This window comes from Mustelus asterias, unplaced genomic scaffold (assembly GCF_964213995.1).
Source record: "Mustelus asterias unplaced genomic scaffold, sMusAst1.hap1.1 HAP1_SCAFFOLD_2703, whole genome shotgun sequence".
In the NCBI taxonomy this organism is placed as follows: Eukaryota; Metazoa; Chordata; class Chondrichthyes; order Carcharhiniformes; family Triakidae; genus Mustelus; species Mustelus asterias.
Window position 1 is genome coordinate 21,301 of NW_027592648.1, and position 27,395 is coordinate 48,695.

General features: G+C 48.0%; 1 protein-coding gene across 3 annotated transcripts in view; it reads left to right on the forward strand.

Moving 5' to 3' along the window:
- The window catches only part of LOC144489946 (ribosomal protein S6 kinase-related protein-like), a 31,895-nt gene extending 12,175 nt beyond the window's left edge, over window positions 1–19,720 (forward strand). For 2 of the 3 annotated variants that reach the window (XM_078207770.1, XM_078207771.1), the window contains 10 exons: window positions 4,421–4,504; window positions 5,803–5,871; window positions 6,807–6,876; window positions 9,827–9,934; window positions 11,511–11,551; window positions 11,974–12,001; window positions 13,609–13,698; window positions 15,371–15,459; window positions 16,379–16,489; window positions 18,422–19,720. In XM_078207770.1, coding sequence (XP_078063896.1) covers window positions 4,421–4,504; window positions 5,803–5,871; window positions 6,807–6,876; window positions 9,827–9,934; window positions 11,511–11,551; window positions 11,974–12,001; window positions 13,609–13,698; window positions 15,371–15,459; window positions 16,379–16,489; window positions 18,422–18,646 — 915 coding nt within the window. In that variant the 3' untranslated portion in view covers window positions 18,647–19,720. The remainder of the gene's footprint in view (window positions 1–4,420; window positions 4,505–5,802; window positions 5,872–6,806; window positions 6,877–9,826; window positions 9,935–11,510; window positions 11,552–11,973; window positions 12,002–13,608; window positions 13,699–15,370; window positions 15,460–16,378; window positions 16,490–18,421) is intronic. The other variant, XM_078207773.1, reaches the window with a different exon arrangement.
- Window positions 19,721–27,395: the final 7,675 nt, after the last annotated feature.

Below are 27,395 nucleotides of genomic sequence, written 5' to 3' on the forward strand. Positions count from 1 at the left end.
TGCTCTCCATCATCTGTCTGCATTAAGAATCCATTCCAGGTTTTTCAGCTCGCCTTCCAAACAAACCCTCCATTCCACTTTTAACAAGGAACTCGGCACCAGTTTTTCTACCTTTCAGGTTTCCATTGTCTTAAATACTTTTACACAAATTCAGGTACTCAGTTCCCAGCAGAATATTATTGCTTCAAACACTGAAAATAAAGGCATCAAACCTTACAGTTGCTGCAGATATGTGACTTATCTGTAGCCAACCTTATCAGCTCTTCTGTTCCCAGGTCTGACTTTAACTTCCATAAGCAATATCCTTTTTGTCCTTTAACTTCAGACTTCCTGGAAACTTCTCTTCATTTCTCTGGTTTCCTTAACTAGCTGTCCTTTAGATTTCTGCACTTGTTCTCTTAACCATTATTTCATTATATGGCTTTTCCTATAGCAAAGCTTAGAGAGCTTTAGGCTTCTAAAGTCGACTGCTTCTAGCAGAGTTGTGAGACCTGCTTCTTTCTCACTACCTATCTGCAACTGTTATGCATCCAGCTAAAGCTAAACTCAAAACTTTTAAACTTTTTGGACTTTTATTAAGTTGATCTTTCTCTACACCCTAGCTATGACTGTAATATTTATTCTGCACCCTCTCCTTTCCTTCTCCCTTGTGTACTCTATGAACGGTATGTTTTGTCTGTATAGCGCGCAAGAAACAATACTTTTCACTGTATCCCAATACATGTGACAATAATAAATCAAATCCAAATTAAAAACCCTTACTACACTAAAAGTGCCCCCGGTTGCTAAGCAACGATGACTTTATACTTCTGCCAGATTGTTGTAACCCTCATTATCCTGTGCCTTTTATCTGAAAGCAAAAACTTCCAGATGCAAACACCTTTGTCTAACTATAGGTTTACTCTTCCTTACACAGAAACATTGAATTAAACCCACTTCAATCTATACCTTGCTTTTAACACTTAACACTACGAATATAGATCATTTAAAACTCCCTCTGCTTTCCACTAATCAATATTCTATCCATGTCGATATGTTACCCCTACTCGATGAGCTTTTATTTTTCACAATAACCTTTGAAGTTGCAACTTCTGAAATCAGTGCATCCACTGGTTCCCTTTTCTCCACAACATACGTGACTTCTTCAAAGAACTCCGGTAAATTGGTTCAGCACGATTTCCCTTTCACCAAACCATGTTGACTCTGCCTGATGGCATTGAATTTTTCCAAGTGCCCTTCTGTAAGGTATTTAATAATAGCTTCTAATGACAGATGTTAGGTAAACTGATCTGTAGCTTCCTGCTTCCTGTTGCCCTTCCATTTTTGAATAATGGAGTTACGTTTGCTATTTTTCAATCTAATGGAACCTTCCCCAAATCTAGGGAATGTTGGAAAAATAAAACTAATGCATTAACTATCTCATTAGCCTCTTTTTTTCAAGACCTTAGGGTGAAGTGCATTTGGACCCAGGGATTTGTCAGCCTGCAGACCCAACAATTTGACCAGTACAATTTCCATAGTGATTGGAATTTTTCCAAAGGCGACACAATGGCACAGTGGTTAGCGCTGCTGCCTCACAGCGCCAGGGACCCGGGTTCGATTCCCGACTTGGGTCACTGTCTGTGTGAAATTTGCACGTTCTCCCCGTGTCTGCGTGAGTTTCCTCCGGGTGCTCTGGTTTCCTCCCACACTCCAAAGATATGCGAGTTAGGTTGGTTGGCCGTGCTAAATTGTCCATTAGTGTCAGGGGGATTAGCAGGCTAAATATATATGGGGGTTATAGAGATAGGGCCTGGGTGACAATGTGGTCAATGCAGGCTCAATGGGCCGAATGGCCTCCTTCTGCGCTGTAGGGATTCTATGAGATCCTTTCTCCCTCCTATTTCCTGATTACAACTATTTCTGGGAAGTCTCAGCAGGGCTGACAGCATCTATGGAGCAAGAATAGAGCCAATGTGTCGAGTCTGGATGACTCTTCGTCAGAGCTAAGAGTAAAGAAAATCAGAAAAGATTTATACGCCGGGGGGGGGGGGGGGGGAGTCATCCAGACTCGAATCGTTGCCTCTGTTTCTCTCTCCACTGATGCTGTCAGACCTGCTGAGATTTTCCAGCATTTTCTGTTTTTGTTTCAGATTCCAGCATCCACAGTGTTGCTTTTATATTTCTGGGAGGTGACTTGTATCCTCAATATAGTGAAGATCGATATAAAATACTGGTTCAGTTCATTACCATCTCCTTACTTTCCATCATCAACTCCCCAGACCCACTTTGTTAATTCATTTCCTTTTTAAATATCTATAGAAACGTTACACCTGTCTTTATTTCCAGCTAGCTTTCTCCCCTGCTTGAAATTTTCCTTCCCCATCAATCTTTTAGTCAGTCTTTGCTCTTTTTGATATTTTGTCCAATCTTCTGACCTGTCACCCATCCGTACAATTAAATGTTTTTTCTTTAAGTTTGATATTATCCTTAATTTGTTTTGGTTAACCACGGATGGGTCCGTCCCTTGGAAATTTCCTTTCTCATTGGAATGTATCTATTCTCTGCATTCTGAAATATCCCCTCACGTGTCCGTTACTGTGTCTCTGTTGATCTAACCTTAACCTCATTTGCCGGTTCGGTTGCGTAAGCTCTGCTTTCATGCCCTCATAATTGCCCTTATTTAAGTTTAAAATACTAGTCTTGGACCCACTCTTTCCTTCAAACTGAATGTAAAATTCAGTTATATTATGGTTGCTACCTCAGGGTGCCTACGCTGAGGGTATCAATGAATCCTATCACGTTGCACAACACCGCCATAGCTTGCTCTCTGGCCGATGCCAGAATGTGCTGTTCTCAGAGACTATCCCGAAAACACGCATTCTATGAATTCCTCATCGCTGCCACTTTTGTCCATCTGATGTTCCCAGTTCACATGCAGATTCAAATCTTCCTGATTATCACTGTACCTTTCTGATAAGCTCCAGTTGTTTCTTCCTTTATACCCTGTCCTTCTGTCTGGTTACTGTTAGTGGGCCTGTCCATCGCTCCCACAAATGACCTCTTGCCTTTATCATTTCTAATCTCTACCCAGACTGTTTCTCCAGCCCAATTTGCTGAAGTTAGGTCATTCCTCTCTATTGTGCTAAAACCATCATTAATTAACAGAGCCACCCCTCCACCCTTTCCTAACTTCCTGTCCTTCTTAAATGTCACATACCGTTCAGTATTCAGGTCCCAATCTATACCATCCTGTAGCAATGTCAGATCATATTTATTTTTTTATTCATTTGTGGGACATGGGCGTCGCTGGCTGGGCCAACATTTATTGCCCATCCCTAGTTGCCTGAGGGCAGTTGAGAGTCAACCACATTGCTGTGGCTCTGGAATCACATGTAGGCCAGACCGGGTAAGGACGGCAGATTTCCTTCCCTAAAGGACATTAATGAATCAGATGGGTTTTTCCAACAATCGACAATGGTTTCATGGTCATCAGTAGATTCTTAATTCCAGATTTCTTTTGTTGAATTGAAATTCTACTACCTGCAGTGACGGGATTCGAACCAGGGTCCCCAGAACATTAGCTGACTTTCTGGATTAATAGTCAAATGCTACGTGTATTCAGACACAGAGCCTTTAATTTTGTCATTTTATTATTTTTGTAGCGTCTAGCCTATACTCTCAGACTCTCTGCCCCTTCCTGCCGTGGTCTGTTTATTGTTTCTCATTCTGATGCCTTTTCTCTGCTTTTTGGTTTGGCACATCTTCCAAAATTTGATCACTTATCCCCAGTATTTAATTAAAACTCTCTTTATTCTTCCGGTTATGCAGCTCACTAGAACAGCAGCCTCAACATGGTTCAAGTGTAGACTGTCCCAAGGGTACTGCCACCACTTTCCCCAGAACTGGTGTCAGTGTCCTAAAACCAGGACCTACCTCTCACACACCAGTGTTTGAGCCACCCATTCATCTCTCCAATCTTAACAGTCCTATCCTGACTCAGTTAATAATCCAGAGATCATAACCTTTCAGGTTCTGCTTTCTGATTTAGTGCTCAGCCCTTCCCATACCCTCTCTGCAGTACCTGCCTGAGTCATTGATATAGATTGTAAATAGCTGTGGCTCCAGCTCAGACCCCCGCGGTTGAAGACCATGCTTCTTCACAGTAAATACTTGATGAGGAACTGCTGAATGGTCACCATCTACAATTGGGACGTTAGAATGATAACATTGACCTGTCAGAGTGATGACTCTTTATCAATGAGTGGACAAGACGGCCGGCATGAGGTGAGTAAAATCCCCAGCGGGGGAGAGATTCACGAGATCCAGATCCAAACTCTCCTCTCCCCCCCCCCCCCCCCCCCCCCCCCCCCAGCTTCACTCAACACACATCCTGTCTCCTGGTTGTGGAATGTTGCTCTCTGTGCTTCTCCCCCTCTAGGATATCGAATTTATTGCAAAAGGCTCCTTCGGACCGATTCTGAAAGTTTATCAAAGGACTGATGAGCAGATCTACGCTGTAAAGGTGATTATTAACGCAGGTTAACATCAAACACTCCCAGGACAGGTACAGCACGGGGTTAGATACAGAGTAAAGCTCCCTCTACACTGTCCCCCATCAAACACTCCCAGGACAGGTGCAGCACGGGGTTAGATACAGAGTAAAGCTCCCTCTACACTGTCCCCATCAAACACTCCCAGGACAGGTACAGCACGGGGTTAGATACAGAGTAAAGCTCCCTCTACACTGTCCCCATCAAACACTCCCAGGACAGGTACAGCACAGGGTTAGATACAGAGTAAAGCTCCCTCTACACTGTCCCCATCAAACACTCCCAGGACAGGTACAGCACGGGGTTAGATACAGAGTAAAGCTCCCTCTACACTGTCCCCATCAAACACTCCCAGGACAGGTACAGCACAGGGTTAGATACAGAGTAAAGCTCCCTCTACATTGTCCCCCATCAAACACTCCCAGGACAGGTACGGCATGGGATTAGATACAGAGTAAAGCTCCCTCGACACTGTCCCCATCAAATACTCCCAGGACAGGTACAGCACGGGGTTAGATACAGAGTAAAGCTCCCTCTACACTGTCCCCCATCAAACACTCCCAGGACAGGTACAGCACGGGGTTAGATATTGAGTAAAGCTCCCTGTACACTGTCTTCATCCATCACTCGCAGGACAGGTACAGCACGGGGTTAGATACAGAGTAAAGCTCCCTCTACACTGCCCCCATCAAACACTCCCAGGACAGGGACAGCACGGGGTTAGTTACAGAGTAAAGCTCCCTCTACACTGTCTCCATCAAACACTCCCAGGACAGGTACAGCACGGGGTTAGATACAGAGTAAAGCTCCCTCTACACTGTCTCCATCAAACACTCCCAGGACAGGTACAGCACGGGGTTAGATACAGAGTAAAGCTCCCTCTACACTGTCCCCCATCAAACACTCCCAGGACAGGTACAGCACGGGGTTAGATACAGAGTAAAGCTCCCTCTACACTGTCCCCATCAAACACTCCCAGGACAGGTACAGCACGGGGTTAGATACAGAGTAAAGCTCCCTCTACACTGTCCCCTGTGTCTGGACTATTTCTGAATTTTCCATTTTTACATCCGCCTCCTAATTGTTTTATTGAATGAGATTATCCAGTTCTGCAACTGGATTTAGTTGGGTGGAGGACAGTATTTGATCTGGTTAGCTGTCAGCCTCCTGTTTGTTTTGAGTTGAATTGGTCGATGTTGACAGTGTGTTTTGCTGTAATGAAATGTTCTGCATGTTCCCAGTCACCCTGTCAGCAATGCTAACCCCACAGGTGCTGCTGAAAGCCCAGATTGTTCGACACGGAATCCTGCAGCAGTGCAAAGATGGCGTCATCATTCAGGTATTTAACTGCTGTGTGTGTCTGCTCCTGTCACCGTGCTCTGTGAACCTCCAGCTCACCTCAGCCCCTCACTCTCTCCTCTTTCTCCCCCATTCCCTGCACGCCTGCACCAACTCCCCAGTACAGCCAGCACTCCAATTATCCACCATTCTCTTCCAAGCTGCTTTGTCCGAGGATGGGGTCAGTCTTCTCTCACGCTCACACACCGCTCCCGGACTGTTAAGTGATCCTAACACTGAGTGTTGGCGGGATGTTTGACTGCGTGTGACACCGTCGTCTAGCCTGGTTCCAAAATTCATTCCTACGAGTTTCCAGATACCAGGGTAACCTGTGGCAGCTAGATTCCTTCCAGGGACTGGGTGATTCCGAGCTGGGACACTTGCTGGACTGTGTGCTTCAGCACAACACTGGCCGCACATTCGCACTGACCCATTAGTGAGTGGGGCAGAGCTAGGGGCTGGGGAAAGGGGGGTCGTGTGTCTGTGTCGATAAAAATGCTCCTGATTTGCTCTTTTACACATCTTCCCCTCCCTGCAATTGGGCTTCATCACCGACCCCCCCCCCCCCCCCACCCCCCCCCCCCCCCCCCCAAACTTCATCCACCCCACCCCTTCCACCTTCATATCGCACCTTTTGCGTCAGAAAGGAGTGTAGGGCCAGGGCATTTCGGAGTGAAATCAGAGCAAGTTCCCACAAGGCGGAATGGGAATCTGCAAGTCTCTCCCCTAAAAGGCTGGGAATCAGTTGGAACTTCCGAGACTGAGGTTGATTTCTTTTCGGTGAGGGGATTTAGCAGCTGGGATCCTCCTACGATCCTCTCCACGCCCTGCTGACACGTCAGTATGACTCCCCTACCCTCCTCTCCCCTCCCGACCTCCCCGGCCGTGACTCAGGAGCTGTCTGTGGAAATGTTTTCTTCTCCTTTTCCTTCCCAGAAGCAGGTCCACCATCCGTTCGTGCAGGGCTTACGGGAATGCTGGCAGACTTCACGCCTGCTCTTCATTAGTGAGTTCCACAGGCGCACCAGAGATTCCTGAACTCGGTGCCAAGTGTGCTGTTGTTTAGCTGTGCGTCTAGCTACTGGTCCATAGAGTAGCACCTCCTACCCCCACCGATCCTTCCTTACACAATTCACCTCCAGCTCTCACCATTGTGGAGAATGTGAAACTCTCCGACGGGGATCGCAACCATGTAAACCATCAGACTTTATTGTTTAAATCCTTCAAATTAAGAAACCTAGGACAGAGTGCAAAGGATCAACTTCCCAGTAAAAGCAGTGATGTGGAGATGCCGGCATTGGATTGGGGTGGGCACAGTAAGAAGTCTCACAACACCAGGTTAAAGTCCCAACAGGTTTATTTGGAATCACGAGCTTTCAGAGCGCGCTCCGAAAGCTCGTGATTCCAAATAAACCTGTTGGACTTTAACCTGGTGTTGTGATACTTCTTTCGGTAATAGCAGCAATGAGAAACTTTAGTTGTGTGGCGAGATTGGGGGAAAATCCAGAGGGGGGGCCAGATGAGAAGGACTTATTTTTACGCAGGGAGTTGTGATCTGGAATGCAAAGTCTGAGAGTGTGGTTGAGGCGAGGGCAGGTGAAGCTTTCCAAAGGGAATTTGATCACTATCTGAAAAGGAAAGATTTGCAGAGCTGCAGTGAGTGGTACAGGGTGAGCTGCTTTTTCAGTGGGCTAGCACAGGTGCGACAGGCTGAATGGCCTCCTGTGCTGTGACAATTCTAAGATTCTGTACTTGGGGGGGTTAAAAAATGAGAGGGTGAGAGGTTATGTTTGAGCCATACAAAGCCCCCTGGGTACATCACATCGTGTGGAGATGCTGGTGTTGGACTGGGGTAAACACAGTAAGAGTTTTAACAACACCAGGTTAAAGTCCAACAGGTTTATTTGGTAGCAAATGCCATTAGCTTTCGGAGCGCTGCTCCTTCGTCAGATGGAATGGATATATATGGATATATACGTCCATTCCATCTGACGAAGGAGCAGCGCTCTGAAAGCTCATGGCATTTGCTACCAAATAAACCTGTTGGACTTTAACCTGGTGTTGTTAAAACTCTTACTACATCACATCTGGCACACAGTGAACAGCTCTGGGCACTGTCCCTTTGGAAGGATGTACTGGTCTTGGAGGGGACAGCAGTGTAGATTTGATTTATTATTGTCACGTGTATTAGTATACAGTGAAAAGTATTGTTTCTTGCGGGCTATACAGACGGAGCATACCGTTCATAAAGAATGAAAGGAGAGAGTGCAGAATGTAGTGTTACAGTCATAGCTAGGGTGCAGAGAAAGATCAACTTAATGCAAGGTAGGTCCATTCAAAAGTCTGACAGCAGCAGGGAAGAAGCTGTTCTTGAGTCAGTTGGTGTGTGATCTCAGACTTTTGTATCCTTTTCCCGAAGGAAGAAGGTGGAAGAGAGAATGTCCGGGGTGGGTGGTGTCCTTGATTATGCTGGCTGCTTTCCCGAGGCAGCGGGAAGTGTAGACAGAGTCAATGAATGGGAGGCTGGTTTGCGTGATGGATTGGGCTACATTCACAACCCTTTGTAGTTCCTTGCGGTCTTGGTCAAAGCAGGAGCCCATACCAAGCTGTGATACACCCAGAAAGATTTACCAGAATGATACTGGGCTAAAAGGATTAAATTATCAAGAGGGGTCATGCAAACAGATTGTAATCTCTGGAGTTTAGAAGATTAAGGGATGATGTGATCAAAGTTAATCAGAAAATCAGGGGAAACAAACCAGATGGATAGAAGATATTTCTGCAGGTTGGAGAGTCTATCTCCGGGAGCAAAGTCTTAAAGATAGCGGCAGACTTTTCAGGAGTGAAATTCGCAAACACTTCCACACAGACCGGGCGATAGAAGTTTGGAACTTCCACAAATCGCAATTGATGATCGATCATTCCCTGTAAAATCTGAAATGGATCGATTTTTGTAAAGAGGTACTAAGGGATATGGGGCACTTGGAGTTAGGACACAACTCTGCCCTGATCTAATTGAACGGTGGAACAGCCTTGGGCAGAATGGCCTCCTCCTGTTACTATGAGGAATTCAGAACTCAGAAGCTGATCCACAATGGTGAGGAGAGTAGAATTGTGATTGTGACGTGTGTGTGTGTGCCCTCACTTTGCACTGGTTCCTGCCATGTATCCCCCTATAGAGTAGGAGCCTGGCTTCTGTAAGAGGCATTGAGCGTATCTGCAGAAAGTGGGAGTTAAGTACAGACAACGCAGAGTGAGGAAAGGGCAGGGGGTGTGTGTGCGAACCCACTGGGTGAATGAGGGACTGTCCAGTTTCTGGAGCCCCGGGACAAAAAGGGAGCAGCAATTTGCCAAGTCTGAGGAAAGGACAGCTTCAGGAGACGGACGTGAGCAGACTGGTTCCAGGGGTGAGGGGCTTCAGTTACACGGAGAGGCTGGGGTCATTGTCCACCGGGCAGGGAAGGCTGAGAGAAGATTTGACGTTGGTGTTTAAAATCATGAAGGGTGTTGTGGTTGCAGAATCGAGAACAAGAAGGGGCAGAGATTGAAGGCAGAAGGATCGACAGGGAGATGGTGAAAAATGTTTTTATGAATTGAGTTGTTGGGATTTGGAGCGAGCTGCCTGGGGAGGTGGAAGCAGATTCACTGGCAGCAACACAAGGGAAGTGCAAAACACGGCTGGCACTGACTGGTTTCTTCTTCCAATGAGCCAGTATGACTCAATGGGCCAAATGGCCTCCTCTGCTATATTGGCCTGTAATTCACTGATGCTCCTTTGGGGCACTGCTTCTGAAGTGGTTTGTTTGGCTGGACTTTCTTTCTGAGGCCTGGGCTATGTCTGAAATATCTGATTATGATGCTGCTCTCTGCTGTGAGACAGGGTTAACTCTGCACTGCCCTCTCCACACTGTTTCCACTGGCAGTGACTGTCTTCTCACTCTGATTTTATCCTCCAGTGTGTGATTACCACAGCGCTGGCGACCTCCATATGCTCTGGACAGCCTCTGGGCCCATTGGCGAGAGCAGAGTGCGAGTGTTTGCAGCCGAGTTGGGCTCTGCCATTGGTGAGTGTCCGTGAATCATCCAGAAAACTTAAACCCACAGCCCAGTCAGCACTGAGGGAGTGCTGCACTGTCAGAGGGTCAGTGCTGAGGGAGTGCCACACTGTCAGAGGGTCAGTGCTGAGGGAGTGCCGCACTGTCAGAGGGTCAGTACTGAGGGAGTGCCGCACTGTCAGAGGGTCAGTGCTGAGGGAGTGCCGCACTGTCAGAGGGTCAGTACTGAGGGAGTGCCGCACTGTCAGAGGGTCAGTACTGAGGGAGTGCCGCACTGTCAGAGGGTCAGTACTGAGGGAGTGCCGCACTGTCAGAGGGTCAGTACTGAGGGAGTGCCGCACTGTCAGAGGGTCAGTGCTGAGGGAGTGCCGCACTGTCAGAGGGTCAGTACTGAGGGAGTGCCGCACTGTCAGAGGGTCAGTACTGAGGGAGTGCCGCACTGTCAGAGGGTCAGTACTGAGGGAGTGCCGCACTGTCAGAGGGTCAGTACTGAGGGAGTGCCGCACTGTCAGAGGGTCAGCACTGGGGGAGTGCCGCACTGTCAGAGGGTCAGTGCTGAGGGAGCGCCGCACTGTCAGAGGGTCAGTGCTGAGGGAGTGCCGCACTGTCAGAGGGTCAGTACTGAGGGAGTGCCACACTGTCAGAGGGTCAGCACTGGGGGAGTGCCGCACTGTCAGAGGGTCAGTGCTGAGGGAGCGCCGCACTGTCAGAGGGTCAGTGCTGAGGGAGTGCCGCACTGTCAGAGGGTCAGTACTGAGGGAGTGCCGCACTGTCAGAGGGTCAGTACTGAGGGAGTGCCGCACTGTCAGAGGATCAGCGCTGAGGGAGTGCCGCACTGTCAGAGGATCAGTGCTGAGGGAGTGCCGCACTGTCAGAGGGTCAGTACTGAGGGAGCGTCGCACTGTCAGAGGGTCAGTGCTGAGGGAGCGTTGCACTGTCAGAGGGTCAGTGCTGAGGGAGTGCCGCACTGTCAGAGGGTCAGTGCTGAGGGAGTGCCACACTGTCAGAACGTCAGTGCTGTGGGAGTGCCGCACTGTCAGAGGGTCAGTACTGAGAGAGTGCCGCACTGTCAGAGGGTCAGTGCTGAGGGAATGCCGCACTGTCAGAGGGTCAGTACTGAGGGAGTGCCGCACTGTCAGAGGGTCAGTACTGAGGGAGTGCCGCACTGTCAGAGGATCAGCGCTGAGGGAGTGCTGCACTGTCAGAGGGTCAGTGCTGAGGGAGTGCCGCACTGTCAGAGGGTCAATCTTTTTGATATGACATTTGAAGTGAAACCCAGCATGCCCTCAATTGAATGTAAACGATCCCATGGCCAGTATTATGAAGAAAAGCAGCAATGTTCTGGCCTACGTTCAATCAACATCGCAAAAACAGATTGTTTGTGGGATCTCCCATAAACTGGCTGTCCTATTTTCTACTTTGCAACAAGTGACAGCACACTGAAGGTACTTCATTGTTGTAAAATGCTTGGGGATGTCCTGAGGGAATGAAAGGGGCTGGAGAAATGCAAGTTGTTTCTCTCTCTCTCTCGGTGATGTGGGCTGCTGATGGTTCTGGTAATTCTGTGATTCTCCTTCGTCTCCAGGGTTTCTCCATGACTTTGGCGTTATTCACCGGGACGTGAAGGTAGGGAACGCTCTCCTTTTCCGCATCATCTGTCACCTCACTCCTTGGCTGGAGCTCCCGGGGGTGCTGGGGGGGTGAGGGGCAGTCCACTAAAGGCTGGGGATAGCTACATCCTGCAACAGGCGGAGGGGGAAGTGCCTCGATTCTGAGGTCCTCCGAGTGAGTTGGAGTTGGGACAGTGGCATTAACGTGTTTGTCCCTCCAACCTGGAGTCATAGAGGTTTACAGCATGGAAACAGGCCCTTCGGCCCAACTTGTCCATGCTACCCAGTTTTTTACCACTAAGCTAGTCTGAATTGCCTGCATTTGGCCAATATCCCTCTATACCCATCTTACCCATATAACAGTCTAAATGCTTTTTAAGACAAAATTGTACCCTGTTTAAGGATCAGCTGTTGAACTTTAAACTTTGTCTTTTTCAGATGGAGAATGTTCTTCTTAATGAACGAGGTAAGCAGGGGTTTGGGATTCATTCCCATGTATGCCTGTGTCACTGACTATAAGGGACAGACATTGTCAGTGAGGATAGTGAACTGTAATTTGCGACAGCTGCTGTTACTGAACACTGATAACTGTAACTTGTCACTGACTTTTTTCAAATCTCTCCGTGACTTTGTCCCTCCCTCCTTTAGCCTTACAATCCTCCAAGATCTCTGCTCTGCTGTATGGGTGGCACAGCGGTTAGCACTGCTGCCTCAATGCCAGGGATCCGGGTTCGATTCCCGGCTCGGGTCACTGTCTGTGGGGAGTTTACACATTCTCCCCGTGTCTGCGTGGGTTTCCTCCGGGTGCTCCAATTTCCTCCCACAGTCCAAAAGACGTGCTGGTTAGGTGCACTGGCCATGCTAAATTCTCCCTCGGTGTACCCGAACAGGTGCTGGAGTGTGGCGACTCGGGGGTTTTCACAGCAACTTCATTGCAGTGTTAATGTAAGCTTCCTTGTGACATTAAGAAATAAACTTAAACTAATTCTGGCCTCTTGAGCATCCGCAATGTTAACCACACCACCATTGTGAGCTCTGTCTTCAGCAGCTGAAACCCCAAGCTCTGGAGCGCCCTCGCTAAACCTCTGTCTCTGTACCTCTCTTTGCTCCTTTAGGTTAATCCTTTAACATCACCTCTTTGGCCAGTACCTCTCAATATCCTGATATCTGTGTGTGGGGCAGTATGATTTCTAACTCTCCTATGAAGCTTCTTGGAGATGTTTCATTACGTTAAAGGTACCACAGAAATAGTTGGCATTGGAGTTGTGGAATGGTAACAGCGCAGAAGGAGGCCATTCAGCCCATTGTGCCCATGCTGACTCTCAACTCCAACTAATCCAACTCCCCCCACCTTATCCCCATTGTCTTCAGATAACAGTCCAGTTTCCTATTGAATGGCTCTATTAAACCTGCCTCCACCACACCATCACCGCACCATCACCGCACCATCACCGCACCATCACCGCACCATCACCGCACCATCACCGCACCATCACCGCACCATCACCACACCATCAGGCAGCGCAGTTCAGATCCTAACCACTCGCTGTGTGAAAGATTTGTACCTCGTGTCACCTTTGGTTCATTTGCCAATCACTTTGTAACAGTGTCCCCGGTTCTCAACCTCTCTGCCAATGGGAGCGGTTTCTCCCAGTTGACTCTCTCCAGATCCCTCAGGATTATGAACAGCCCTCCCAGATTACCGAGCGTAACAGTCCCGACTTCCCCAATTTATCCACTTACACAAGTCCCTCATCTCTGTAAATCTCTTCTCCACCTTCTCCTAATCGCTTTTGGAGCCCAGAATTAGACATTACTCTAACACTCCATTCCCCTCTCTATAAAACCCAGGATCCTGTATACTGTATTCATTGTAATGAGCCAGATATCTGCCTGTTCCACCAAGCTCTCGAGTGATAATCACTCACTATCCTCCTCATGGATTCAGTGCTTCCTCCAGAGGAAACAGCTTCTCCCTGTCAACCTTTTCGAATCCTTTCATCAAGTTTGTAATGGATGAATATTGTTGGGGAACAAGGTACATCTCTCTCTCTCTTTATCTCTCTCTCTCAGGCCACCTCAGGTTGACAGACTTTGGTTTGTGCCGTAGACTGTGCCGGGGAGAGCGAGCTTACACCATCTGTGGAACCATTCAGTACATGGGTAAGATCCCGGGACACACACAGACACACACACACACACACACACACAATCACAGGGGGTGAGGGGGGGGAAAGATCTCATAGGATTGTTAAGGCCCAGGCCAGAAACTCAAGGGTATTTTGTGATGTTAGCCTAGACCCTAACTTTTACATTTGATTTTGGCATTGGTGGGTATAAAGTGTTTCACTCCAGGTATGATTCAAGTGACCCACTAGGAAGCTTTTATCAAACAAAGTTTATTTAAGAACGCAGAAAGAATTAGCCTAAATTTTACCAATTACAAGACTTAAACATGACACGATATAACTCTTAACAGCTAGCTATCTCTGTTGTTCCAGTGTGAAGCAATATCCCACAGACATGCACCCTTCTGCAGCATTAGTTCACACAAAAACAAATCTGCTCACGTGATGCCGGATTTTAACACTTCTGGACAGCAAATCCGACAGCAGTTTTCCGAGAAGGATATACCCTCCAAACAGCGAAACCCCGTCTCCGGCAGCTCCTAAAAGCAGCCACCCAGCCGACTCCAGAGAGGGGAAAACACTGCTGTTTCTCTCAGCTTCAAGCAGATTCTGAAAGCAAAACTAAAACTCTGTGAAAAACATCTGTCCCCAGTCATATCACCGGACCTGTCAAGGATCCGAAGTCAAGTTCTATTCTGCAATCCCAGGGGAACACTAAAACAACAGAACACTGCATTAGTTCAGATTAAAACCAACACGATGTCAATTATACTGCTTCAGTAACAATAAAGGACACCGGCTATAGACAACACGGTGCCGACAAAATCCCAGGGACTGCTCGAAACATGCTGCAGAGAAACATGATTAAAATACCTTTCTTGAAGGCACAGTAGCATCACATAGCAGAGAGGGGGTGAAAGGTCATGGGGAAAGGGGGTGAAAGGTCACTGAGGGGTGACATCTGTCTAGATCAGTGCTAGAATGCCTTGAGACAGCATTGGCCTCCCAGAAATGTTCAACAGAAAGTTCCCATTGACCAGGACCCAATCCCAAACATTATTCTTTCTCCAAATAGAGACTGAAAGAATCTAGACCCACAGACTTCATATGTTAGTGAGAATATTCCATGTTTAAAATTCAAATTCTTATCCATTCATTAATCAGTGTAAAGTATCATCGGTTTCTGTCATGGGCTAGTCTTAAATATTCTACAACATTGCTCCGTGGATTAGCCCCATGCTGTGGGCCCCTCCCTGCTCACCATTCCCATCTGCTGAGTCCTGCTGTAATCTGCTACCTTGGGCTGTTGCTGAGAAGAGGCAGAATATATTCCCACACTTGCTGAAATATTTGGAGCTGTTCGAGTTTATCACCGATACACGGATCAGCAATGTGAAGCTTCCAGCGTGCTTTGTGTACAGTTAGTGTTGCCTGGGGGCTTCCAATAGGAAATATTGGGACCAAGTTTCAATCACAGCAGAGTATGGAGATTGATAACAATGGGGATATAATAGAGAAGGGAGTGTATATGGTGCTGAATTTTATTCTGAGACTGTCCGAGCCTTTCTCTGCGCGGCCCCCGGGACGGCCCCTGCGCGGCCCCCGGGACGGCCCCTGCGCGGCCCCCGGGACGGCCCCTGCGCGGCCCTGGGTGTCTGTTGATGAGTCTCTGCTGTTGTTCACATTTGACTTGTTGCTATTTGCAGCTCCTGAACTGTTGAGGGGCAGTCCCTACAATCACGCAGTTGACTGGTGGTCCCTCGGAGTCCTCCTCTTCGCTCTGGTCACTGGCAAGGTAGCAACAGTTGTCCGGGAGCTAATGTTGGGGGCTGTCTAAGGGGAGGGTGTTGTTAATGTGATATGCCATTGTCTTAGCCTGTGTATCTGAAACCACCATTGACGGCCATGCCTTCAGCTGCCTGAGCCCTAAGCTCTGCACTTCCCTCCCTAAACTCTCTGAGCCTCTCTCTCCAATCTCTCTCTCCCTCAATCTCTCTCTCTCTCTCCCTCAATCTCTCTCTCTCCCCCCAATTTTTCTCTCTCGTTCCCTCAATCTCTTTCTTTCTCTCTAATTTCTCTCTCCCCAATTTTTTCCTCTCTTTCCCCCAATCTTTTTCTCTCTCCCCTGATCTCTCCCTCTCTCTCGCTCCGCTGATCTCTCTCTCTCTCTCTCCCTCCCCCTTTCCCCTGGTGTCTCCCTCTCTCGCTCCTCTGATCTCTTCCTCTCCCCTGATCTCTCCCCCCCCCTCTTTCCCCTGATATCTCTCTCTCTCTCTCCCCCCTTCCCCTGATCTCTCCCTCTCTCTTGCTCCCCTGATCTCTCCCTCTCTCTCCCCCCCTCGTTCCCCTGATCTCTCCTCCTTTAATCCTTTCTTTGCCCAAGCTTTATTTTGCTTCTGTAGCTCAGTGTTAATTGTTTTCTATGGGATTCTGGTGAAGCATTTTGGAATGTTTGATTGTACTAAAGGTGGTAGAGAAAAGCAAATTTTATCAAACATTGTTCTGTTTTGTGTTTAGTTGAAAAGTCTGTCTGGGTGGAGCTGTGTTTGTGTGTTTCCAGCCACTCCTCAACTCAGCCAGCATCCCTGAGTAAGCGGCAGGGGGTGGGGGCGGCGGGGGGTTGTTTACGTGCTGTGTACGATGTTAGACGACAGTGTGAGCTGGCGATGCACCTGGTACATTTTGCTGATGTGGTTTCTGTGTCTGACCTGCAGTTCCCCGTGGAGCCACAGTGTGACCATGCCTCGATGCTGCTCAGTATGGAGCAGGCTGACATTGTCCCGCCTGCCAGCGTCAGTCACAGCCTCGCCATCCTCCTGACTGAGGTACGCTCACATCGACCGCCTTCATCTTTTTATTTCTCCTCCTCCATCTTTTTATTTCTCCTCCTCCATCCTGTTCTTGCAGGCACTGCCTCGCGTTCTGGGGTCACGGCCAGTCCCCTCTCCAGGTACTCTGTCTCCTGCATACACCGGTCCACCCACCCTGCCTCACTCTCTGCCGGTGTCGGAACTGTACCCAATGGCTAAAAGCCCACCTCGCTCCACATGGACCTGGAGTGGAACGTGGGAGATTGGAGCCAATTCTACTTCACCCTGAAGAGTCAGATAGACTCAAACTGTTAACTCTGTTTCTCCCTCCAGACCCACAGCATTTTGCTTTTATCCCCATTTTCCCCAGTCTGTGACGAGTCATCCAGGAGAGGGGGGGTGCTGGGATTGTTGGGAGGACAGGAGACACGGGCAATCAGCCCGTGGCTGCTTCCTGTTGTTCCCCAGTGACAATGTGGATGATGAATACAAACAGGAGCAATCTCAGCCATTTCCCTGCATTTGAATTGCCTGCTGGTGCTCAGTAGGTTAGAAATATAGAAACTAGAAGCAGGAGGAGGCCATTCAGCCCTTCGAGCCTGCTCCGCCATTCATTTTGATCATGGCTGATCATCGAATTCAATATCCTGATTCCCCCTTCCCTCCATATCCCTCGATCCTTTTAGCCCAACAGCTGTTTCTAATTTCTTCTTGAAATCAGACAACGTTTTGACCTCAACTACAATCGGTGGGAGTGAATTCCACACATTCACCACCCTCTGGGTGAAGAAATTTCTCCTCACCTCAGTTCTAAAAGGTTTACTCCTTATCCCCTAGTTCTGGACTCCCCCACCATTGGAAACATTCTTTCTGAACCTACCCTGTCTAACCCTGTTCGAATTTTATAAGTTTCTAAGAGAGATCCCCTCACTCTTCTAAACTCCAGTGAATACAATCCTAATCCGACAGTCTCTCCTCATATGACAGAACTGCCATCCCAGGAATCAGCCTGGTAAACCTTCGCTGTACTCCCTCTATAGCAAGGACATCCTTCCTCAGATAAGGACACCAAAACTGCACACAATACTCCAGGTGTGACCTCACCAACACCCTATACAATTGCAGCAAAACATCCCTATCCCTATACTCAAATCCTCTCACTATGAAGGCCAACATATCATTTGCCGCCTTTACTGCCTGTTGTACCTGCGTGCTTACTTTCAGCGACTGATGCACGAGGACTCCATGGTCTCGTTGAGTATCCACCTCTCTCAATTTACTCCCATTCAAATAATAATGTCTTCCTATTGTTGCTACCAAACCTCACATTTATCCACATTATACTGCAGATGCCCACACACTCAGCCTATCCAAATCACGCTGAAGCATCTCTGCATCCTCCTCACAGCTCACCCTCCCACCCAACTTGGTATCATCTGCAAATTTGGAGATAATACATTCCGTTCCCTCTTCCAAATCATTAATATATAATGTGAACAGTTGGGGTTCCAGCACAGATCCCTGCGGAACCCCTCTAGTCACTGACTGCCAATCAGAAAAAGATCCATTTGTGCCAACTCTTTGCTTCCTGTCTGCTAACCAGCTTTCTATCCATCTCAAGACATTACCTGCAATCCCATGCGCTTTAACTTTACATAATAGTCTGTTATGTGAGATCTTGTCGAAAGCCTTCTGAAAGTCTAAATGAACCACATCCACTGGTTCTCCTTGGTCAACTCTACTAGTTACCTCCTCAAAAAATTCCAATAGATTCGTCAAGCATGATTTCCCTTTTGTAAATCCATGCTGACTTTGATTATATCACTGCCTTCCAAATGTACCGTTCACAGTGAGTGAAGACACTTGGAGCCGTTGTGAGTCAGGGACTTCAGTTGGATAGAGGTCCAGGTGTGACTTGCTCTCAGTTTCACTCTGTTTCTGTTACAGCTCCTGTGCAGCGACCCTGGGCTGCGCTTGCACCGTCTCGATGTTTTTCGGGCACACCGCTTCTTCCAAGGCTTGTCCTTCGATCCAGACTCACTGCAGGAGCTGCCCCTGGAGATTAATCATTCCCCCGTGAAACCATCGACTCAAATCAAACCAGATTCCAGACCCTTTCGAGGCTTCGACTGTGAGCTGCCCAGTGCAGTGAGACTGCCATTGGCAGGTTAATGTGTGTGTCACTCTGCGGGGTCCAGACAGACAGGGACTCACTCCCGACTCGATCACGCTCTCTCAGATTTGCTGTCAGCCTCTCTCTCTTGCGTGGTGTTTCTGACTGTCTCCTTGCTGCCTGTGCCCTCATTGTCCCTCTCTCCCGCTCTGTTGTTTCTCTTTTTCCCCCTCACTCTCTTGGCAACCAGTCTAAAGCCTCAGGATTCTATTTTTAGGAGAATACTTTCAGCAAATATGCTGCTCTGTCCCTTGGTGTTTGTGTTCAATGTTCCTTTTTTACAGGTCTGTCACTGTATAACACTGGGGTACAGTACTGGTGGGGACGGGTCTGTCACTGTATAACACTGGGGCACAGTACTGGTGGGGACGGGTCTGTCACTGTATAACACTGGGGTACGGTACTGGTGGGGACGGGTCTGTCACTGTATAACACTGGGGCACAGTACTGGTGGGGACGGGTCTGTCACTGTATAACACTGGGGTACAGTACTGGTGGGGATGGGTCTGTCACTGTATAACACTGGGGTACAGTACTGGTGGGGACGGGTCTATCACTGTATAACACTGGGGAAGAGTACTGCTGTGGACGGGTCTGTCACTGTATAACACTGGGGTACAGTACTGGTGGGGACGGGTCTGTCACTGTATAACACTGGGGTACAGTACTGATGGGGATGGGTCTGTCACTGTATAACACTGGGGTACAGTACGCTGTGGACGGGTCTGTCACTGTATAACACTGGGGTACAGTACTGATGGGGTGGGTCTGTCACTGTATAACACTGGGGTACAGTACTGATGGGGCGGGTCTGTCACTGTATAACACTGGGGTACAGTACTGGTGGGGACGGGTCTGTCACTGTGTATCACTGGGGCAGTGCCGGTGGTATGAGTGATTCTGTATTGAAAGATGATGATAAGTCAGTGACTCCTCAGCCGACCAATTTTCTGTTTTGAAATCATGTTTGGAAATATATTGTCTTTTTGATCAGTTTTGGACATGAAACCGGTATTTAACTGAACAAGAATGAAAGCGACTGACTGATAAATAAAGAACCTTCTGGAAGTGTTTGTGGTGTGATTGTGTGTCTGAGACTATCTCCGCGCGTTTACCAGCTGTTGACCATCATAGTGTCAGCTTTATCAGTTTGAAACCCAATGTCCTTTCGGGAAGGAAATCTGCCATCCTTACCTGCTCTGGCCTACACCTAACTCCAGCCCCACAGCAACACCTGCCCTCTGAGGAGAGGCAGCGAGACCTCCTGTTTCCAACCCACCATTGACCTTTCATGAAAGGGACTCACCTTCTGGAGGGTGAGTGCGGATGGGTAATAAATGCTGGCCTTGCATCCTGAGAATAAATTTAAATAATATACCTTCCAGTGATTGATCACTGATCTTTGTACTTGTAAAGATCTTGCTGTGTGGAACGAGCTGTGATGTGTTGTTACGCAGCGACTGCAACTCAACAATCACTGATGCTGTGATGGAATTTTCTTCATTATCCCTGTCCTGTCAACAATAATCTGCTCACTCACTGAGACCGTCCATTCCCATTTCCCTCCTGACTCTGCCTCTGTCTCAGCTATTCTGCTGCTGAAACCCTCATCGTGTCTTTGTTACCCTTTGACCTGCCTATCCCTGTGCTCTCCTGCCCGGTCTCCCACGTTCTCCCCTCTCCGAACTCTAATGCATCCAACACTCGGCTGCCTTGACCCTACTTCAGACCAGCTCTCGTTCACACATCAGCCCTGAGCTCTTTGACATTGAACATAAGAAATAGGAGCAGGAGTAGGCCATCTAGCCCCTCGAGCCTGCCCCGCCATTCAATAAGATCATGGCTGATCTGAAGTGGATCAGTTCCACTTACCCGCCTGATCCGTATAACCCCTAATTCCCTTACCGCTCAGGAATCCATCTATCCGTGATTTAATCATATTCAACGAGGTAGCCTCCACCATATCAGTGGGCAGAGAATTCCAGAGATTCACCACCCTCTGGGAGAAGAAGTTCCTCCTCAACTCTGTCCTAAACTGACCCCACTTTATTTTGAGGCTGTGCCCTCTAGTTCTAGTTTCCTTTCTAAGTGGAAAGAATCTCTTCACCTCTACCCTATCCAGCCCCTTCATTATCTTTTTGGTCTCTATAAGATCCCCCCATAGCCTTCTAAATTCCAACGAGTACAAACCCAATCTGCTCAGTCTCTCCTCATAATCAACACCCCTCATCTCTGGTATCAACCTGGTGAACCTTCTCTGCACTCCCTCCAAGACCAATATATCCTTCCGCAAATAAGGGAACCAATACTGCACACAGTATTCCAGCTGCGGCCTCACCAATGCGCTGTACAGATGCAGCAAGACATCTCTGCTTTTATATTCTATCCCCCTTGCGATATAGGCCAACATCCCATTTGCCTTCTTGATCACCTGTTGCACCTGCAGACTGGGTTTTTGCGTCTCATGCACAAGGATTCCCAGGTCCCTCTGCACAGCAGCATGTTGTAATTTCTTTCCATTTAGATAATAATCCAATTTGCTATTATTTCCTCCAAAGTGAATAACCTCGCATTTGTCAACGTTATACTCCATCTGCCAGATCCTCGCCCACTCACTCAGCCTGTCCAAATCTCTTCTACGCCCTCCACACGATTAACTTTTCCACTTATTGACATTGGCTTGCAGTCGGGCACTGCCTCACTTTCTGAATTCGCACCCTGGTTTTCAGTCTCTCTGTTGGGGCGATTGACAGATGGTTGATATAAATGTAAACTATTGTTCCCTATTCCTGCGTGAGTAAAATCACATGATCTTTCAACTTGCTGCTTAGCCAATCAGCTGCTGCCCATTCATGTAATAGGAATACCCACCAATGGCGTGATCACATGATGTGACAGGTTGCTCGGTCTGGTCAGGAACTGGTTGCCGATTGGCCACAAATTGGCCTCAGCAACCTCTGTCCCACTTTCTCAATCAGCTGATAGGGACACGTGTGCTGCTGTCCATGGTCGAATGACCTAGCCTCACACATGATCAAAGAGCCACTTGGATGAAATGCCAGTGGTTACCCCTGGAGTTCTACCCCATTGTACAATCCAGGAGGCCATTCAGCCCCTCAAACCAGCTATTTTATTCAACAAGATCATGTCTCTGATCATCAACCTCAATTCCTGTCTGATCCTTCCAATCCATCTCTCAAACCAGCCTCCTATCCATTGACTCCGTCTACACTTCCCGCTGCCTCAGAAAAGCAGCCAGCATAATTAAGGACCCCACGCACCCCGGACATTCTCTCTTCCATCGTCTTCCGTCAGGAAAAAGATACAAAAGTCTGAGGTCACGTACCAACCGACTCAAGAACAGCTTCTTCCCTGCTGCTGTCAGACTTTTAAATGGACCTACTTCACATTAAGTTAATCTTTCTCTACACCCTAGCTATGACTGTAACACTACATTCTGCACTCCTTTCATTCTCTATGAATGGTATGCTTTGTACAGCGCGCAAGAAACGATACTTTTCACTGTATGCTAATACATGTGACAATAATAAATCAAAGCATAGGATCTAAAAGTCTATATCGATCTTCATCCTGAACACACACAACGATGGAGCAGCCGCAACTCTCTGGGGTGGAGAATCCCAAAGATTCACAGCGCTCTGAGTAATCGAAATTTCTCATCTCAGTCCTAAATGGCAACCCTTTACCCTGAGACTGTGCCTCTTAGCATCTACCCAAGCAAACACCTTAAGAATGTTATCTGTTTCAATGAATCACCTCTCATTCTCCTAAACAGCTAAAGGAAGGGGGGGGGGGGAGGTGCTGGAGATGGAACGAGATGTGAGCAATAACATCTGCGTCTTTAGGAGACTGTGGGGGTGGGGGAGAGGGGGGGGGCACCTCACATCAAACACAAGCTGCATTAAACTCAAATTGAAACAGCTGGGTGTTGGGGCAGAGTCACGGGAGTGGCCGGGAAGGACAAGCTCGAATCTGCTCTTATTAATAGAGTATACAAATATTTGTTCAGTTAATCAAAAGGACATTCTTTCCAATCCTGCTTGCTCACGCAGGATACGTTTGCGTCGAATTCAGTATTTACTGTTCTCTCACAGTGTGACCTTTCGCCAAACAGCATCAACACGGTGACAGTCACACTGCCTGAAATAAGATAAACTTCATGTCCTTCCCCCACCTCCCCTCATACACACACCCTCACACACAGTCCAACACACACACACCCACACTCGCCACCCCCTCACTTCTCTCTCCCCCCCCCCCCCACCCCCAACACACCCACACTCCCCACAACCCAGCAAGAGAAAACGACAAAGACAAAACACAATATGGCAACATGAGATTGTGCACAATAAGTAGCTAGGTTTCATTGTGGGTTTATTGAACGGAGTTTCAAGTTAGCAGCACCACGGCTATGTTTGGGGCGGTTGGTGAGTTCGATACATGGAGAGACTGCAGCATTTCTTTTTAGTAAATGGAATAGAAGATGAGGTGAAGCAGTGCTTGATTTTCCTGAGTGTGTGGCGGGGGGTGGGTGAAGACTTATAAATTGATGAGGAATCTGGCCACGTCACGGAAACCAGGAGAGATTTCAGTTACAGATTTAGTTGCTCTGGTCCGGAATCACCATAATCCACAGCCCTCGGTGATTATTCAAAGATTCAAATTTCATGGCCATTTTCAAAAAACGGATCAATTGGTCGCTAACTTTGTGTCAGAATTATTCCAGCTTTTAGAACACTGAGATTTCGGAGCTGTTTTGGAAGATATGCTCAGAGATAGACTGGTCTGCGGCATTAACAAGGACAGCATTCAGTGTTGTTGTTGAGTGAAGCCACACTGACTTTTTTAAGAAGGTACTAGAATTTTCTTAGGGCATGGACATGGCTGCCAGTAATACAAGAGCTGTTAAGCAGGCAACTGGTAGTGCCCAGGTGGGGGGCAATGTACCAAGTACAGAGAGAAGCTGCAAGCAGAATGGTGAAAGCAGTCGAGTGTTTTAGGGCCATGCTATACCAATCATTGCAAGTTTATGGACACTGTTTGTCACTAATGTGGCAAAAAAGGGTATTTAGTGAAGAAATGCAAGGATGTGTAGAGCAAGGCAAGGGCTGAGTAAGAAAGTTTTAATTCAAAGAAACCTGAATCAGTTACACACCGCGTGGAAAGCTTGGAGCAGGTAAATGTACAAACTCGCAACATGTTCAATGTCAATAAGGCGTGAGCAGAGCCTATTTTTGCTACAGTTGTAGTCAATGGTAAACATTAAGATGGAAGTGGACACAGGAGCCTCCACATCTGTAATTAGTGAGGAAACCTACAAGTCGATGTGAGACTCTAACTGAGCGCCAGCCCTTATTCCAGCAGAGATTAATCTTCGGAGAGTTGGTACCTTTGCTTATGATGTTGGAAGTCCATATTGCATATAGAAACTAGAAGCAGGAGGAGGCCATTCAGCCCTTCAAGCCTGCTCCCCCCTTCACTTTGATCATAGCTGATTATCGAATTCAATATCCTGATCCCTCCCCTTCCCCCCAGTGATCAAGAAGCAACAGCACGCCTCCTTAGGGTCAAGGGGAAGGGGTCGAGTTTGCTGAGGGGGGGGGGGGGGGGGGGTGAATGGCTCAGCAAAATGGCATTGAAGTGGAATCAAACACACCAGGGTGACGGAGGATGTTGTCGCGAAGTATCCGGACGTGTTCAAGGATGAACTGGGTACGTTGCGTGGTATTCCTTGGTCCACATCCAGACTTTCTCCAGCAGAATTGTTGTTAGGTAGAAGGCTGAAGTCTCAGCTGGATTGTCTTTATCCAGATCTCAGTGTGAAACTGAGCAGGAGACAAGAGGAGCAGAAAGAGGAACATGATTGTCACGCTAAAGTTCAAAGCGGATGGTCTGGTTTACATCAGGATTTTTGGTAGTAACCAGAGGTGGTTACCCGGAATAATTTTAAACAAAAGTAGTCCAGTGTCTTGGGTTGTGAGAGTGAGAAAGCACTCTTTCTGGCTGTATCACAGCTCGGTCTGGGGCTCCTGTTCTGCCCAAGACCGCAAGAAACTACAAAAGGTCGTGAACATAGCCCAATCCATCACACAAACCAGCCTCCCATCCATTGACTCTGTCTCCACTTCCCGCTGCCTCGGCAAAACAGCCAGCATAATTAAGGACCCCACGCACCCCGGACATTCGCTCTTCCACCTTCTTCCTTCGGGAAAAAGGTACAAAAGTCTGAGGTCACGTACCAACCGACTCAAGAACAGCTTCTTCCCTGCTGCTGTCAGACTTTTGAATGGACTTCCCTTGCATTAAGTTGATCTTTCTCTACACCCTAGCCATGACTGTAACACTACATTCTACACTCTCTCGTTTCCTTCTTTATGAACGGTATGCTTTGTATAGCGCGCAAGAAACAATACTTTTCACTGTATGTGAATACATGTGACAATAATAAATCAAATCAAAATCAAACTGCGAAACGGAACAGTTGTTCACAGACACCAAGGCGTTTACGTCCTCGTTCAGAGTCAGAGTCAGCAAGAGTTACAGGTAACATGGCAGAGGGTAAGGCCGCTGTGGACATTCACCAGGGAGCAGTTCCTGCATGTCCAGGTTTGCCAGTGGACTCTGCTGGGGGAGTGGAAGAGGAACAGCTACAGATTCTCAATCTCCCTCCTCACCTACGATTCCAGATCCACCGTTACGAGATTCAACAGTGGGACTGCGTAGATCACAATGCAACTGCAAAGCTCCTGACAGACTTTTGTACAGTTGAAATGTTACTTTCGTTGTGTTTCTGTCCTGGGGGTGGGGGCGGGGCGGGGGGGAGGGGGGGAGTGTTTCACAGTGTCATTTTGAGTACAGAGTGTTCTTATAAGCTTTGTCTCCAATGTAGTTGTTTTACAGACGTTTGTTGAGGGTTGTCAACATGTGTGGGTTTTGGAGGGATTTTCAGTCTGCTTGTTCTGCAAGCAAGACCCATTTTACTAGTGCTCCTGTTTTCATAGTTATTGCAGTTCTGCGGAGTTACTGTTATTGTTAAACGTCATTATTTATTTATATAAAGAAGTCCCTTCTTTCAAACAACACATTCAACTACCTTATTTGTGGTCTCAAGTTGCCACATATATCGTTTCCCTATGTTCACACCTAGAGTATTGTGTGCAGTTTTGGTCTCCTTTTCTGAGGAAGGATGTGGGAGTGCAGCGAAGGTTTACCAGGCTGATTCCGGGGATGGCGGGACTGATGTGTGAGGAGAGATTGACTAGGTTAGGATTGTTTTCGCTGGAGTTCAGACGAATGAGGGGGGAATCTCAGAGAGACTTATAAAATTCTAACAGGACTAGACAGGATAGATGCAGGGAGGATATTCCCGATGGTGGGGGAGTCCAGAACTAGGGGTCACAGTCTGAGGATTCGGGGTAGGCCATTTGGAACGGAGATGAGGAGACATTTCTTCACCCAAAGAGTGGTGAGCCTGTGGAATTCATTACCACAGGAAGTAGTTGATGCCAAAACATTGAATGTATTCAAGAGGCGGCTGGATATAGCACTTGGGGCGAATGGGATCAAAGGTTATGGGGAGAAAGCAGGATTAGGCTATTGAGTTGGACGATCAGCCATGATCGTAATGAATGGTGCAGCAGGCTCGAAGGGCCGAATGGCCTCCTCCTGCTCCTATCTTCTACGTTCCTCCTACCAAAATGAATCGCTTCACATTTCTCTGCACTTCAGCCACCTGCCTGCCCATTCCACCAACTTGTCTGTGTCCTTTTGAAGTTCTACACCATCCTCCTCATCTGCAAACTTTCAAACTGTCCCCAGTACACCAAGGTTTGTGTCATTAATAGATATCAGGAAAAGGGTCACTGATGGGAACTTCCACCATAAAACTTCCTCCAGCCCGAAAAATATCCATTAATCGATACATTCTGTTTCAGTCATTCAGCCAATGTTGTATTCATGGTCACCCGATTATAGAAAGGATATTATTAAACTAGAAAGAGCGCAGAAAAGGTTTACTAGGATGCTACCGGGACTTGATGGATTGAGTTATAAGAAGAGGCTGAATAGACTGGGACTTTTTTCTCTGGAGCGCAGAAGGCTGAGGGGTGATCTTATAGAGGTCTATAAAACACTCTCTATTCATATCTCAGAATTAGAGAAAAATATAGAGACCCAAAACCCCTCAAACCCAAACCCCAACCAAACAGCCCCAAACCCACCCCCTCACCCCCAAACCAAAACCCCCTCACCCCAAACCCACCCCCTCACCCCAAAACACCCTCACACCAACCCACCCCTCACCCCCAACCCCCTCAAACCCAAACCCCAACCAAACAGCCCCAAACCCACCCCCTCACCCCAAACCAAAACCCCCTCACCCCAAAACTCCCCACCACCCCCTCACCCTCAACCCTTTCAAACCCAAACCCAACCAAACAGCCCCAAACACACCTCCAACCCCCCCAAACCCTTCAAACTCATCCCCCAAAACCCTCTCACCCCCAGCCCCTTGAAACCCACACGCCCCACCCCCCACCCCCCCCCCCCGATTGGCCAGCGTTAACTCCGGGATCTCTTCACTCGGCCACCCGCGGCCCATTTTTATTTTGCTGATTTTCACTCCGCGCCGGTTGTCAGTCGGCCAGCCAGCCCCACCGCGCTCCGTCATTTCCGCTTTCGGCGGCGGCGCGGTGAGTGATATCCGGTGGCCGGTGACCCCTGACCCGG